This window comes from Dysidea avara, chromosome 4, assembly GCF_963678975.1.
Source record: "Dysidea avara chromosome 4, odDysAvar1.4, whole genome shotgun sequence".
NCBI classification, from domain to species: Eukaryota; Metazoa; Porifera; class Demospongiae; order Dictyoceratida; family Dysideidae; genus Dysidea; species Dysidea avara.
Genome location: NC_089275.1, coordinates 14,897,414 through 14,912,925, shown reverse-complemented (window position 1 = coordinate 14,912,925; position 15,512 = coordinate 14,897,414). Strand labels below are relative to the sequence as shown.

General features: G+C 36.3%; 1 protein-coding gene across 1 annotated transcript; it reads left to right on the top strand.

Annotated features, from left to right (window-relative positions):
- The first annotated feature begins 131 nt into the window (after positions 1 to 131).
- LOC136253195 (uncharacterized) lies at positions 132 to 15,458 on the top strand. Its single transcript, XM_066045822.1, has 3 exons — positions 132 to 302; positions 12,372 to 12,665; positions 13,609 to 15,458. Exons 1-3 carry the CDS (start codon positions 260 to 262, stop codon positions 15,348 to 15,350), a joined length of 2,079 nt encoding a protein of 692 aa, XP_065901894.1. The 5' UTR covers positions 132 to 259; the 3' UTR covers positions 15,351 to 15,458.
- Positions 15,459 to 15,512: the final 54 nt, after the last annotated feature.

Below are 15,512 nucleotides of genomic sequence, written 5' to 3'. Positions count from 1 at the left end.
CTGGCTACTAAGCGGTTAATATATCTATAGCCACACCCTCGGCCACACCACTATTTTCTTTCGGGGTTGGCGCTTATCAATTAGAGACTATAAGCTTAAGCACCTTCTAATCGATAAGCGCCACCCAAGTGGTTCTGGGCCACGCGAGACTACCATATATACGACCTCTACAAGTGTAAGGACCACCAGTACTGTGACCAAAAACGTATCACGTGAGATAGAGGGTGTGACTCGTGATTAACGACAGCGAACGGCACAGATGACAACGAAAAACAGTCAAGCTGTGAGAATACCTCAGAGAAGTGAGTACACAGTTTGTTTGAAACCTTTAAATTTGACTACTGGCGATATTAGTGTAAATGTACAGTTGCAGATCTTGTAGGGTTTTCAGAGGAGGGGGTATTGTACACTAAAAGGTGGCTCAGCCGGTATGTGACTTACACGCACTGAACAGAGGACCCTGTGCATTTCAAGTTGTAGACATTTTAAGTAGCTATAATCGTTACATGAAACTTTAAAATTCTTGATAAGGCCACTCCAAGAAAATTCATTGTTTCCCGCATGCAGATTCTCTTCCCGCATGGTCATTCATTATTGCTGTCAATATTCAATATTTATCCTGTGACTGCATAGGCAGCATAGCAGTAACTAGTTTAGCATTCAGAAAGCCCATTTAGCTAGCTTTTCACTGTTAAGATTCTTAGTAATAATTCTATTGTATTCTCACCTGCATAGTAGTTATGAATTTCGAAAATTAGTGGAAATATCTATAATGAATAATGGATAATGAACCGCCTGCCTGCATGTATTTTTAAGGTCACTGAAATGGGAAACAAGGAATTTTGTTGGAGTGGCCTAATGATGTAGACTGGAGCTGTGATCTGGACTAAATGTCCCGTATTAATATTGTCAAGTTAACCATACATTAATTTAACGAAGTGTATATTTAGCTGGTCAGGGTGCAAATATTTATTTAGTTGGTCATTTGTTGTATAAACATTAGGAATTTGACCATATAGTTAAGAAACACAGTTGTAGGATTAGGCGCAGCGCCCTTGGAATTAGGAACAGCGCTCCTAGGATTAGGAAAAGCATTCCTACTGTAGGATTAGGAAAAAACACTCCTAGGATTAGGAACAGCACTTCTAGGATTAGAAACAGTGCTCTTTGGATTAGGAAGACGTGCAACTAGGATTAGGGCACAGTTTTTAGCCATTAGGTTAGGGCTAGGTATGGGTTAGACTATATAGTATTTTATATTTGTATATTACAAAAACAAGAGGAGTAGCCAGCAAACACTGGTGGTACTGTAACAGTGGTAGAACGTGGGTACTCCAGTGGGTTCGAACCTTGGCTTCAAGCTTTTTTTTACTTCTTCGTTAAATATTAATTTTATTTATACCTTTTGTGTCACAATTTCTTTTTTAATAGCCTTCACTGGCAAAATGTCGACAGTGTTAATTTAATCATATGAAGAAGTATACTACATGAAACGGGCATAATAATTGTACTTAATCACGGAAACACTGTAATTTTCACAAACTAACCTGTAGAACTAATTTACAATGCTTTTGTTTCATTGTAACACTAATGTAGTGAAGGTCAACACATTGACATAGCTTCAAAGCATTCCCTTCCAAATATGTACCATTCAATTCGCCATAAAAACTGGGAAATTTGCTACACTGGGTCTATTTCAACGTGCCAAAATTTCCATGAATTGGACTTCTTCTGGCAACGTTGTACTTGTAGACAGTTACTCTACATGTATATATCACACCCAGAAGTTACTAAACAGACTCGAGATAGACAATCAATTAAATTTTTAATGGTTTTTCAATCAAAATGTAGTGGACATGCCTGTTCCAGCTGGCATTTTTGCCATCAACAAAAGTATAGCAAATGTCTGCAGACTTCTTAATATGTGACCGGATTTCACATAACAAGGCTTCCTCACACACAAAATCAAACTTACGTTTTTACCAGAAATGGATTGCTGGCCTAATACACTATCATATTCCACACTGTACTTCCTTCAGGACTGGCAGGTCTGGTTTCTGTGGCAGCTTTCTTCCGACCCTGTCAAAGCCACGAGTGGGAGATTGGTGCCATTGAATGGCCATGGATTTGTGATAATGGTGTGTAGTGAGCTGGGACTTCACAGAGAGCTCGCCAATAGTGTTCTCAGTCAATTTGGAGTGATTTGAGGGCCATGGAGGGCCATGGAGAGCCCAAACTTGGCCTTTGGATTCCAATCGTCTTCTTGCTTCATTTTATACCCCTATATTAAACCCACCCACCGCCCCCCACTCTCCCACCCTATTACTACCACCTGTGATATTATTACCTGCTCGAGAAAAGCTGCCCAAAACAGGGCTAATTTTGGGTATCAGAAATGTATACACCCACTCAGTGATAGCTAGTAAATAGATGCATACTTGGTGCAAATTGTGTTTGCACAGCTGTAGGCACTGGGAAGTTATTACACAATGATAACTTAAAATCGCCATATCTCCTAACGAAGCTTTGTGCGTCGAAGCCGGGTTTTGTCAAATTCAGTCACATATGTTATAGCTATACCAATGGTCTGTTGGCAACATGTGCCAGCCATGGCAGCGCTATCAAAATGATTCGGGTGACATTAGAAAGAACAATGAAGGAGCTTTGTTTTATAGTGTAGATTGCTGTAAAGATCTTGAGGAATAAAATCTGCTATTTTTATTTTTGCTTTTTAAACTTGTGAAGTATATAGTACAAGTGGAAATTGAATTCTACGTATCTTTTGTTTATGCATTCTTGTTGAGGGTTATGCACATGTGGTACACAGCATTTTAAAGAATTGCTTTGATTAGCTGACATTTTAAAATTATTTTGTTTGACAGCTCCCAATTGCTTTTTTGATATATAGTCAATTATTGACAACTCCTTAGCTACATCATTTGATTAATGCCTTAACTTTTAGTTTTATTGCCTTGATTGTCCATTAATTTATTAATTAACTGATTAATTGGCTAGTTTTACAGTGTTACTAGGTATCATGGAGGTTTGTAAACCTAAACGTTTCCACAGATTGCTACAAAATTTGTTTTTATTCAATGAAATTTTTACTGAATGACTAAATGGATGGACGGATGGACCGACTTACTAATACCTTCAGACAAGTGTAACTCAATAATGACTAAAGCTATGGGTTTGATTTATTTTACTGTTCAATGTCGCTTCAGCCCGTTAGGTGCCTTTTGACATACTGCAGTACATATAATGCATGCACCATGTGCTTACTTTTGTCCTCCTTTGTGTTTGATTTCTTTTTCTGACAGTCCAAGGTGTCAATTTGCGGTAGCACATGATGATTATCCTACATTTGTAAATGGGAATTGTCCACATTTTCTGTAGTGACTGGATTGATTGCAATGGACTGAACATAGCTGAAAGTGGCCACTTCACTTCGATTCGTAATTTGATAGTTGGGGCGTGCGTTCAGATAAAAACATTAAGCCTGGTGCCATTGTTTCTTTTGATGTGGTATGTGTGGGCTCACCAGTCATAATCATGTTACAAAAAGTACAAAAATTAGGAATTTTAAGTTTGATTAGGGATCACAGAGAAAAAATGTAGGGAAACAAGGGTGGTCACCTACACCTGCAGATATACTTGTGAACATTTGAAGGGGTCAGTGGAAAAGGGGGGTAACCCACATTTGAATAATAAAATGGGTCTATAGTGGGCATTAAATAGAAATTTCAGGCATTTTTGAATTGTTGTAAAATATTGCAAATTTGATTTTGGTTGTGACTTGAACTTTTATGTCCTGTTAAATTTTGTGGAAATATTATGCCTAACCAAGCAATTTTGTTTTTACAAAATGGCAAAATTAATGTCAAAATGTAGTTTTTCCACTGACCCCTTCATTTAATTCCTACGTCAATCTCTTCTGAACACATGCCTCAAATATCAATTGAAAAATTCAATAATAAGGCTTTATAGCATATAGAAATAACCGTTTCCCCTAGCAACCTGAATTTCCCATTATTTTTAGGTGTTAACGTCTAAAATAACTCCTCCAAATTTTGAAAGGATAGTATATATATATATATTATGTCACAAGATATGACATTTTGAAATTTGTGGTTTTCCTATGCATATCTATGTGAGAGGGCTACAGTTGTCCCTTCTGGGAAATCACAAAAGTGAGGTATTTCAACATATGTGACCGGATTTGCGAAAAGGGGTCTTCCACACACATCCAATTCCGTAAATGTTGGAGACCATAACTCAGTGTTCAAGTAACATATTAACCTGAAAATTTCACCATGTATTCAGCTATATTGGTGCTCACCACTGCCCAAATTTCAAGGCAATAGCTCTTTCCAATCTGAAGTTATCAATTGTCAAAGTTGGCAAATTGGATGTGTGTGGAAGACCCCTTTTCGCAAATCCGGTCACATATGCAAAACCAAAAATTCAACATGGGTTCTAAAGAGAGGGGATGAGTGAATGGCAAACCCATGAAAATGTAAATTGTGACATGCATACGTATACGTATCAGGACGGTCATGGCTCAGCTTAAATGAAAGCTTACTTTTATAGCAGTGTTAAAGGTACACTTGCCAGCAATTTTGAAATTATCAAATACATTTGTAGAACTCATTTAGTGTACAGTGCTATATACACATGGCTGCGCTGCTCTGCTGTAGAATAGTAAACAAATATTCATTATTCATCATTATTACGGCTACTGTAAAAAATTAATAGCCACCCTGATGTACTCCTTACTACATTAAATGCACAACATTCACATCGATGTCACATACTTGGAAACACTGTTGATGTATGTGAAGGAAAACCCACTATAAGGGAGAATGTCAGACATGTATGACATATTAATGTGCTTTCCAGCAGTCGTGAAGCTTTGGCCTTCTACTGTTTATACAGTACAGCTATTTTTTTCGAATTATCCCAGGTGCATAGAGCTGTTGATAAACTTTCCTCCCAATTTTTCAGTGGTGTCAATATATTATATCACAAGGGGTGGAGTGTGGCAACTAGCACAAGGCTGAACATTAACCTCACTGGTGCATGTGGTATTTCTATGGATTAATAATCCAACTGATAGTCAGGTTCACTATGTCAAAAAATACACCTTCGCTCAAAGTTTATGGAGATTAGCAAACCTATACATTTTTTGAAAGCTTAGAGCATGAGGAATCTGAAAATCAATGTTTACATTTGCACAGATTCTTGCAAGGTCAGCATTTTTTAATTTCAAAGTGACAGCTAATAAAATAAGAAAATTCTAATATATCAAGTTAAATTTAACATAAAAGTTTAATAAATGAACTCAACAAATTCTCTGGTGACATTTTTACACCTCTTTTCATTAGAGGTGAGACATTTAATCATGAATAATTGAAAGTTTTTACAAAGGGAATAGAAGAACGTCTATTAGCTATACTGCAATAATTCAGGAATAATTTATCATGAAAAGAATTAATGAATATTCTGGATTATTTGGAATATAACTGGTGCAAAGTATAACTAGTGCAAAGTATAATAATGGCTTCTACTAAAACAGTTCAAACCTTAAAAAAGCCGAAAATTTAGATACTCTAATAGAGCAGTCGCTTAAATGCAATCAACTTTTGAGTCCATTTTTTTGGTAATATGCTTACATATGTTTAGAATAAATAGCACTAGACGAATTTTGAAAGAATTTTCATTTTAAAAGTAAGCTCTCTCCTAAAAGGGAAGTTTCTTTTTTACATAAACAATGAATTCACCATGATCACCAAGAGCAATTTTATGCACCAGATAGACATGCACCAACAAGTTAAAATTGATACATGATCTTGAAAATTAGTATCCACTGTTACCTAACTGTTATCCAATGTAAATTTCTTTTTCAGTGACAGAATGATTACCATCTTTAAATAATCCAAATATTGCCATTGTCGATGGAGTGATTCTTATCCAGAAGATGAAAAAAAATCTAGCCAAGATATTTTTAATGGCAGGCTTACAAGTAACTGCTCCATGCTAAAATGCTGGTGCTATTACAACGATTTACCTTGCACAGAACTGTGTTTGTGTGGTACAGATGCACAAGTGACGGAGATTTATACATACAAGTAGAAGGAAAAATGAAAATTTTTGAAGTTGGATTACGATCAAAAAAGTGAAGAAACAAAGGAATTGCTAAAAAGTAGTGAAAGAAGAGAGGTTGCCTTAACATCTACAGATATACTAGTGGACCTATACTTCATTCAGTCTATAACCACGACTGAATTAGGGATTAAATGTCCACTGCAGAATATAGGCAACCTCTCTTGTTCACTACTGTATAGACTGAAATATAGGGATTAAATGTGGGACTGATATAATTATGACTGGTGAACCTGCGCATATACTGCATCAAAGGAAGAAGGGCACTTGGAAAACCTTACACCTGGACACATGCCCCAAGCCCCCAACTATCAATTTTGTAGCAAGCCATTACGATTCATTTTCAGCTATGCTTTTCACATTACACAGCGTTGCAAACAAAAAACAGCATGCGAAGTGTCTCCACTATCAATCATATTGCTATGGAAAATACTGGTGATAAGCTAACACAGCCACAGTTGAGCCGTATCACATTATGTAGTGTAAATTGACACCTTGCATTGTCAGTGAAGAGAACTGGAACACAAAGGAGGACAAAGGCAAGCCCGTGATGTGTGTATTGTATGTACTGTGGTTGGCAAATTCAAGCCCATATGTCAAATTATGCTTGGCTGTCAGTCAGTCAGTCAGGGTAAAATTCTGTTGAATAGAAAAACTTTAATAAAATGCTATAGAAATTTTGTTGGAAGAGTTTGGGGTTAGTCTAAAGACATTTTTGAGCTTGGCTGTGCCTAGCCAATGTTGCAAAGCTGTCATGAAGGGAAATTGAGACTGGTTTTAGGGTGATATTTTGACCTGGAAAAGCTCAATTCTGCATGATCCCTAATATATAATACTATCATACTGTATATAATACATCGAAAATGACAACAGTGACAGTGTTGATCATGATGATTGTTAGGTTCATATCTTTGAATTAACTGTAATAGACATAAGGTTCATATCTTTGAATTAACTGTAATAGATATAAATACATGTACATGTACATACGTACGTAACCATGATGTCTTTATACATAGCTGTACCCTACATCTCAGTGTAAAATAATTCACTTATTCACTTTGTTTCATGCAATAACTATTTGCCAAATGAATTGCTTTTAAGTTTCTTAGCATTTTAGAGGCTATTAATGGTTCTATATGGGTGTGAGAACATAGAAATAATGTTTTTTGCAATTCTCTGTCAATAAGAGGCTGATATATGGAGAAATTTGCACCATATGGACTGCTATTTTCAAACTGCTAATTGACTAACATGTAGGTATCTGTATAAATGTAAGCATTGATCTCCATGCTCTAAGCTTTCTAATAATAATTATGTAGGCCCATAAATTTTGAGCAAAGTTATTTGACATAGTAAACTGTGTCAATGCATGCCACCAACTGGTACGTGCAAAAGTGCTCTTGGATCTAGTCAGGGTGAAGTCATAGTTGCCAATTGCTATAACAAAGTTTCTTTTAAGAGAGAATATTTTATGCAAATTACAATTATTCTTTCAAACCTAGTATTAGCTAATCTCCTGAAATTTATGTCTAACATAAGCACACTAGCTAGGAGTTTCATAAAAGTGACTGCTACATTAGCAATATGGACTCAAAGTTGACTGCTTTATTAGAGTGTGTGACTGCTCTATTAGAGTAACTCAATTTTTCTGCTGTTTTTAGGCTTGAACTGTTTCAGTGAAAGCCAAACTTATACTTTGCTCCAGTTATACATAGATCTCATTAAATTAATCTGGAATATTCCACAATTCTTTTTGCTTAGAACTATTCTTGAGTTATTGCAGCATAATGGATACTCTTCTATTCCGTTTGTAAAAACTTCTAATTATTCTTGATTAACTATCACCTCTAATAAATAGAGATGTAAAAATGTCACCAGAGAATTTGTTGAGTTTATTGATGAACTTTTATGTCAAATTTAAATTGATATATCGGGAATTTCTTATGATATATCGGGAATTTCTTACTTTATTGGCTGCCATTTTGAAATTTAAAAATGCTGACCTTGCAGGAATCTGTGCAAATGTAAACATTAATTTTCAGATTTCTCATGCTCTAAGCTTTCCAAAAATGTATAGGTTTGCTAATCTCCACAAACTTTGAACAAAAGTACATAGTGAACCTGACTATGAACATGAAATTGAGTTTTTTGCCAATTCCATCTAGAGTCAAAAGTATATCATCACCATTCATATTTTTACAGTTAGCCTTGTGCAAAAGCAGCTCTGGAAAACAGAGTGGAACAAAAAGTATTAGTATATTAAAAATTATAAATTTAAAAAGAAGTTGGGGTCCAAGCGATAAAAAGTAGTGAAACAAGAAATGAATGATGGTAGTTATTACAGCATGGCTCGGTGGGAAATCCCTACTTTGGCATGGTATAGCAATTATTTTGTGTTCAGTGCCAAAGTAGGGATTTCCCACCGAGCTAAGCTGTAATAACTACCATTATTCATCTCTTGTTTCACTACTTTTTATCGCTTGGATCCCTACTTCATTTTTAAATTTATAATTTTTAATATACTGGTTTGTTTAGATTTTGTTAAGGCATACAGCTACCTATAAACATGTGACTGTTCAATTAGGATGACTGCTGTATTAGAGTATCTCAAGTCAATCTGCAAAGATGTGCACTTGCCCAAAATGGGGCGTGGTCATTGTGGTTTCAATCAATTATTAGAGTATTGCAAGTCGACCTTCAATCGATAGATTGATAATACATATAATAAAGAATGGGTGTGATCTTGTGACCTCAGTATTATGAAAGCTATCTAGTACTGGTACCTCCATACAGTAGCGTGTAGTCTAAGCGCCTTAAATAATCTTGTAGCGTCTATTACGCTGCTTAGAGAAAGTGTTGAAATGGAAAATTAACACCTCAATATGGTTTCGTTGGATGAAGAAGAAGACAAGCAGCCTGATTGAAGATAAAAGAAAAGACAAGGCGCAGAGGGCACACACTCGTTGGAACCCCAAAGGCACATCCCACTGGTGAGTTTGTTATTGTGGCGTAAAATGGTGGCCATGCACTGTTTCGTTTGGCCTCTAGGCTTGCGACTGTGGTCAGTAAGTCAGACAGTCAGTCTAAAATTCAAGTGTTGGCATTTAAAAAAAAAATCTATATCCGGCCACCTGTAAGTGTTTTGTTGTATTTAATGCTGTTTTATGTATTATATGGATTAGTGCTATTCCGTAAAGGTGATTTTCATCTCGTAAGAAATCTCTACGATGCTTTTTAAAGATGGATTTTGGGCGGCGTGTGAAAATTTCACCAGGATCCCTACTTAAACAGTACGACCGTACCGTTTGATAGAAGTGGTTGCTGTATGAATTAAGTTACAAGTTACAGAAACTGACAGTTTTCTGTTATTTGTATGGCTACTGTATGAATTATTCTTGGCACTGACATGTTGGGTTTTGGCAGATCCAGTCACATTCAGTATGCAGTAGCCTTATTCTAAAGCTATATGTGACCAAATTTTTGAAAATCGTTGAACAATGCACACACAATTGAACTTGATGTTTCACTATGAATGGATAGCCACATCAATACACAACACATCCATGCCACTGATTTACTTGGGCTGCTTTTCACGAGTGGATTTCTGTAGATGTATCCCAGCCACTGGGAATGTTCTGGTTCCATGAAATTTCACTGGCCAGCTGGACCATAAGGCTAGAGGCATGGACACTTTTGGATAGTTTTCCAGATGATATCTAAATGTATTTCTTTCACTTTAAGTAATGTAGGTAGTCCTTAGAGCCCTTTATTTAGGCTGTATTCTCTATATGACCTGCTCAACTATTTTCTGTTGATATACGTATCTCACAATCTATTGATGTTTATATGTACATAGATGGTTTTCCCAAACTATAGGTCACTTATGAAAGTAATTTCTTTTTATTCTTCTTACACTATGAATGTAAGCTTTCTGCTACATACAGTACATAATATAGGATTGGTGTACTAAACAGTAGGTAATAGGCACCAGCCGATTATGCCGGCATAGTTTAAAGCATAATAGGTTACCAAAAGCATCAAGCATAATGCCAGCATAATAGGGACGATATTTGGAAATTTTACTAAAATGCGCAATATGCACACCTGAAAGAAGCAAATATTCACTGCCAATAGTATTATTATTGCTTTTCATATTTAAAAACACGTGATATAACTTGTTAAACTGTATCTTTCTTGGTTATTCACACTTTGCAGAAATAAGATCAAAGTACTCTAATAGAGCAGTCACTTACTGAATACAGCAGTCAGGAAAGGCTGATAAAACAATCCGTTCAAGAACATAATCTTGATTTTGAAAGCATAATTTAGAGCATAATAAGCTTAATTTTTGAGCAATGCTCAAAAGCATAATAGGTAAAATAATAGGCCGGAGCCTAGTAGGTAAGAAGTTTTACACATTCTTATGCTCATGTGGGCAAACATAGCTGTCTATGTATAGTGGAACTTCTCTATACTAGGTATGTTGAGACTATGTAAAGCTAAAATATGATTCATTTTGCCGCATAATAGTAACATTCCTCATAATAAGGGATAAATTGCCTTGTTGGCATCAAAAGTTTTGTCTTTATTGTGTCTTTTCACATTGTCTCCTAATCAAAGGCATCAGAGTAGGTGCGACCAGTGAGGCCAGACCCTCACCACTTTTTAGCTGAAATATAAAAACCTTCAAACTTGATTATGTCAAAGCTTAAAGTAGTGAACATGCAGTACTTACCATTTATTTAATGGCAACAATTGACAGAAACAACACTTATCTAACCTGTCTTTCACTCAGAATAGCTTCAGGTCGACCTTGTCCATGTTAAATGCCTCTAAAAATAATTATTGGTATGTTTAGTTTAGGCTTTGTTTTTCTTTGTAGCCACTTTGTAAGCATTCCAACTCAAATGGCAAGGTTTAGCTGTTTAAGTGGTAAACAGTAATATGGACTCAGACTGGTGTGCTATTTGATCAATGTGCAATTTTATCATTGAACACTTGTCAGGGACTGGGGCTAGCTAACCATCAACTTGCACACAATACTACAGTCCAAAGCTTACCTTCAAATAGCATCTCAAAATGTGCAATTTTTAAAATTTTCCAGAGGAGAGTGAGCCTTACCACTTTCATTTTTACTCTGACACCCCTGCTCCTATTCCTACCCTGCCTACCCGGTTCTGCCACCCCTATGTCACAGGTATAGAAACCTATTTTGCTCAGTAAACCTTACACATTGGTGTATGTAGGTAAAATACTTTGTGGTACTGACTGTACATACAGTACAGTGCCCTTTTTAGTGTTCAGCCAAGAATATTATGTCACATAATAATTGGCAATGCATCTAATTCTATGCAAGCTCATCATGTAGTACAATTATGATCACAAATGCTTTGAAGCCTACATAAGTGTGTGTATCAAGACACACGGTAGTGTGTCGTGCGGCCCAAGAAGCTGGCGCGCCACACCATGAGTATATCTACAGGAAGAAAGAAAACGTCATTTTCACACTTTTGTATCTCGGTGATAGCTTATCCGATTGAAACCAAATTTGCTGCAGAGTTGGCCGCCAGCTAGGGGAGTCTACATTCCACATTTGAAGGAAATCACTCAAGCCATTTCCGAGATATGAGCAGCCAACGTTTGGTTTTTTTTTCTTCGTTTTTTTTTCTTCTTATTCTTCTTCGTCAGCTTTTCGCACACTTGCAAAAATTGCTATAAAATGCAAACGCGTACTCCAATCACCTTGCAATATGGCACACAGAAAGGGAATCCAAATGCGAATCCTAGTAACGACAATTCAGGTGAATTTGATGCCAAGACCAAGTGGCATCAAATTCACCTGAATTGTCGTTATTAAAATTTTTACCATTAACCTACCATCACAGCCATTTCTTGGCCGCCACCTTGGATTTCACATCTTTTTTCACCATGGCCTTTTTGGGGGCCGTACCTTTTTTACAGGTTGACTGTTTTTGATTAGATAATATTTACAGACAAATATATATGCTTAGTATTATAAGATGCGGTACATAGATCCTTTTAATACACAAGTAATTCTTTGTTAAGTACAAGAAAAGTATGATTAGCTATGTAAATTGAAGTGCAGAACAAGCAAATTATCCACTTCTTTGTAACCCCAGCCCTTTTCAAGATTTGTGTCATTTGTCCCTGTAGAAAAGTTACTTCACTACCATTACATGTCGCAGGTGCTGATCATCCAACTCATAAACATTTGAGATATGTAAGAGAATTGATTGCTCCAAAATGGTATGATGTTGGGTTGGAGTTATTAGATGAAGAAGATGTAAAGGACTTGCATGTCATCAAAACAAATCATGCTACAAATTCCAGTAAGGCTTGTGAGGAGATGTTGGAGTTATGGTTACGCAAGCATCCTGAGTCTACCTGGAGCCAGTTAATTAAAACACTGAGGGAACCTGGAATTGAATTAAATGATGTAGCATCTAAGATTGAAGGAATGTTAGTGTCTTCCACTGAAGGTAAGGTTTAGCAGTTTACTGAAAAGAAATGTGTAGCTTTAAAACTATAGCTTAGAAAATGATATGCATAAAATGCTGTGATCTTTGGGAGACAATGAGATCTTTAAAATTGACTAAAAGACCTGCTAGCAGGGTATTAAATTATTTAAAAACCTGCTAGCAGGACGACCTCAGGTATTGCAAATCTCATTGATTTGCTACACTAGTAGAACGGCATAGTGCAGTAGTTGTGCACTTTTTGATACAATTATGAAACTTTCCATATAAGTTATACTCCTTGTGGCATATATTTTTTGATATAGAGCCATTGCATACTTGATCTTTAGTGACCTTTACGGCCATTTGTGTATTGAAAATTCATCATTTTTGTCTTTATCTCCCTGAGGCATCGTTTTGCACAGTTTCAATTTAAAGGTGCTGCTAAAACAACCTACTCGGCTTTTATTTGAAGTCGATAGGTGACTGCATTCCAAAGTTATGATCATTTATATTAGCCATGAAATTCTATTAATTACTTGCCCATTAGTAATTTACATCCCAATGGCAAAGAATTTTATGACTTTTAATAATGATCATAACTTTGTAGTGGAATGAGTTACTAACTTCGTAGTGGAATGAGTTACTAACTTCAAACAAAAGTCAATATAGTTCTTAGAACAACACCTTTAATTTGATACCATGTTTTAAGAGTGTAAAATAATGCCTCAGGGAGATAAAGACAATAATGATTTATTTTCTGTGAAAAAATGGCTGAAAAGGTCACCAAAGGTCAAATCCATGATGGCTCAATATCAAAAAATGTATGTCACGAGGAGCACAATTTGTGTGGAAAGTTTCATAATTGTATCACAAAGTGCACGAAATGCTCATTTTTGGTGCTATGCCGCTCTACTAATATACTGGATCTCTACACAACTTATGTTGCTTGTCTTGTTTAAATTAGGTTCACAATTAGTGCAACGATTTTGTAAAGATTCACTGGCTTTAACTGTTGCCTCACCACTTACATTTTCAAAGGATGAAGATATCGAATTAGCTTTCTCAAGACTCTCAAGTGCTGTAACAACAGCTATAGAAAGTCGTCATTTTCCAATCATACAAAGAGCTGCAATTGAGAGTGCCAAGTCTCAACGATTTCCTAAGTCACATGAAATCCTCCCCATAGTTACTGCAGCTTTTTCATTTCAATCTCTGTGCACCATGTTAGCACAAACTACATATTGGAACTTCTTGGACACGAGAATGCTGGAGGCTATGGTGAATGCTTCTATGATACCTGCTGCACAACAGTCATTGAAAAATTTCAAAGAAACATTCTTTTCTATGACTCTTCAGGAAGCAGCACCATACTTTCCAGTAATAGTGCGTGAAAAGCCTGGTCATGTTGTAATTCAGGAGATTCTTAATAAGGACCCCCAGAAAATGACCATTGGTGAATTACACAAGCATCGGTTTTATCTGGAGAATGAACTCTTCCAAACTGGTTCAGACACATGTACAATTTGCAGAATTGTACTTGGATCAGTGAAATTTATATGGCAGATTCATGTTGATCATGTTTTTCAGGCGTACTTATCATTGAGTAAGAAAAAATCTCAACTCTCACCACAGGCAATCACTTACTTAGCAATTCCTAAAGTTGTGTGGTGGCTGGGGCTGCCTGTTTTATGGCGTGGACAAGAAGTACATGATAGGCAGATTGGCCCTATTGTAAAATTAACAGGGCATGTGAGAAAGGAGCCATATATCTTACGTGAAGAGTTAAAATGGGCCAATCTGACGTATGACAATGTTGATGAGATGGTGAAGCTACTTGAAATTGATAATACGATCAGACAGTATAAGCATAAGAACTACCTATGGTGGTACACTTTGCATCCTCAATTTAAATCAGAATTTTTATTTGGAACTAGATTAAAATCAAATGGTAAGCTAGCCTCAGTACTTTATAGCTTTCCAATTTGCGTTAGCATTGGAGGAAAAGTGTTACCCACTTTGCATTTGCATTATACTTGTAGGAAATTTCTGCACAGTGAACAAATGCACAATACAGTAGTCGGAGAAATAATGAGGAAAGGTAACGTAAATGGAATATCTCAAGGCATAATAGTCAGTGAAGAACCTTTCATTATAAAACCTGTGACTGTTCTTGCTACTTATTGTTATTGGTTCTCTAGTCCATTTCGTCTTCCTCTACCCTACAACACCCCTAAAACAGCTGGATTGAGAAGGATGACATCCAAAGATGTTCCTATGGCATACACCCTCACCAACCAGTATGTACTACAGTTTGAGTTTGGGCAAATCTTCCAAACTGAAGAAGAGTTCTCACACTATTTTCTATTTCCATCAGTGCCAGGCTATATAGTCACGTATGTTGTTGAGGACCCTGCCACTGGTGCTATAACTGATATGTTTGGGTTTAACCTGGATTATGAACTGGACAAAAAAGTAGCTACAGCCATTGCAATAATTCCTACTAAAACACCAGCAAAACAACTTGTCATTGATCTACTACTTTGTGCCAAGCAAGAACAAGCTGTTAAAGTTGCAACTCTTCAGTTTGGACTTGAAAAAGATAACTTTGATTTATTTGTACAATTTGGTGCATACTACTGGCACTTCTACAACTATGCCTATCCTGAAATTGATGAGGAAAAATGTTGTCTGTTTTCTTGTTGTTGACAGCTGACATGCATACTGTAGTTTAGCTACTCTAAGTTGTATTTAAATGTTTCTGTATGTATTTTATGACTATTCTGTCTGCAAATAAATGCTATGAAGTGTTGAAAAGTTCTCCATATTGATGCCATGCATTTCCATAAAATTTTCCTTTACAAAAGTAAT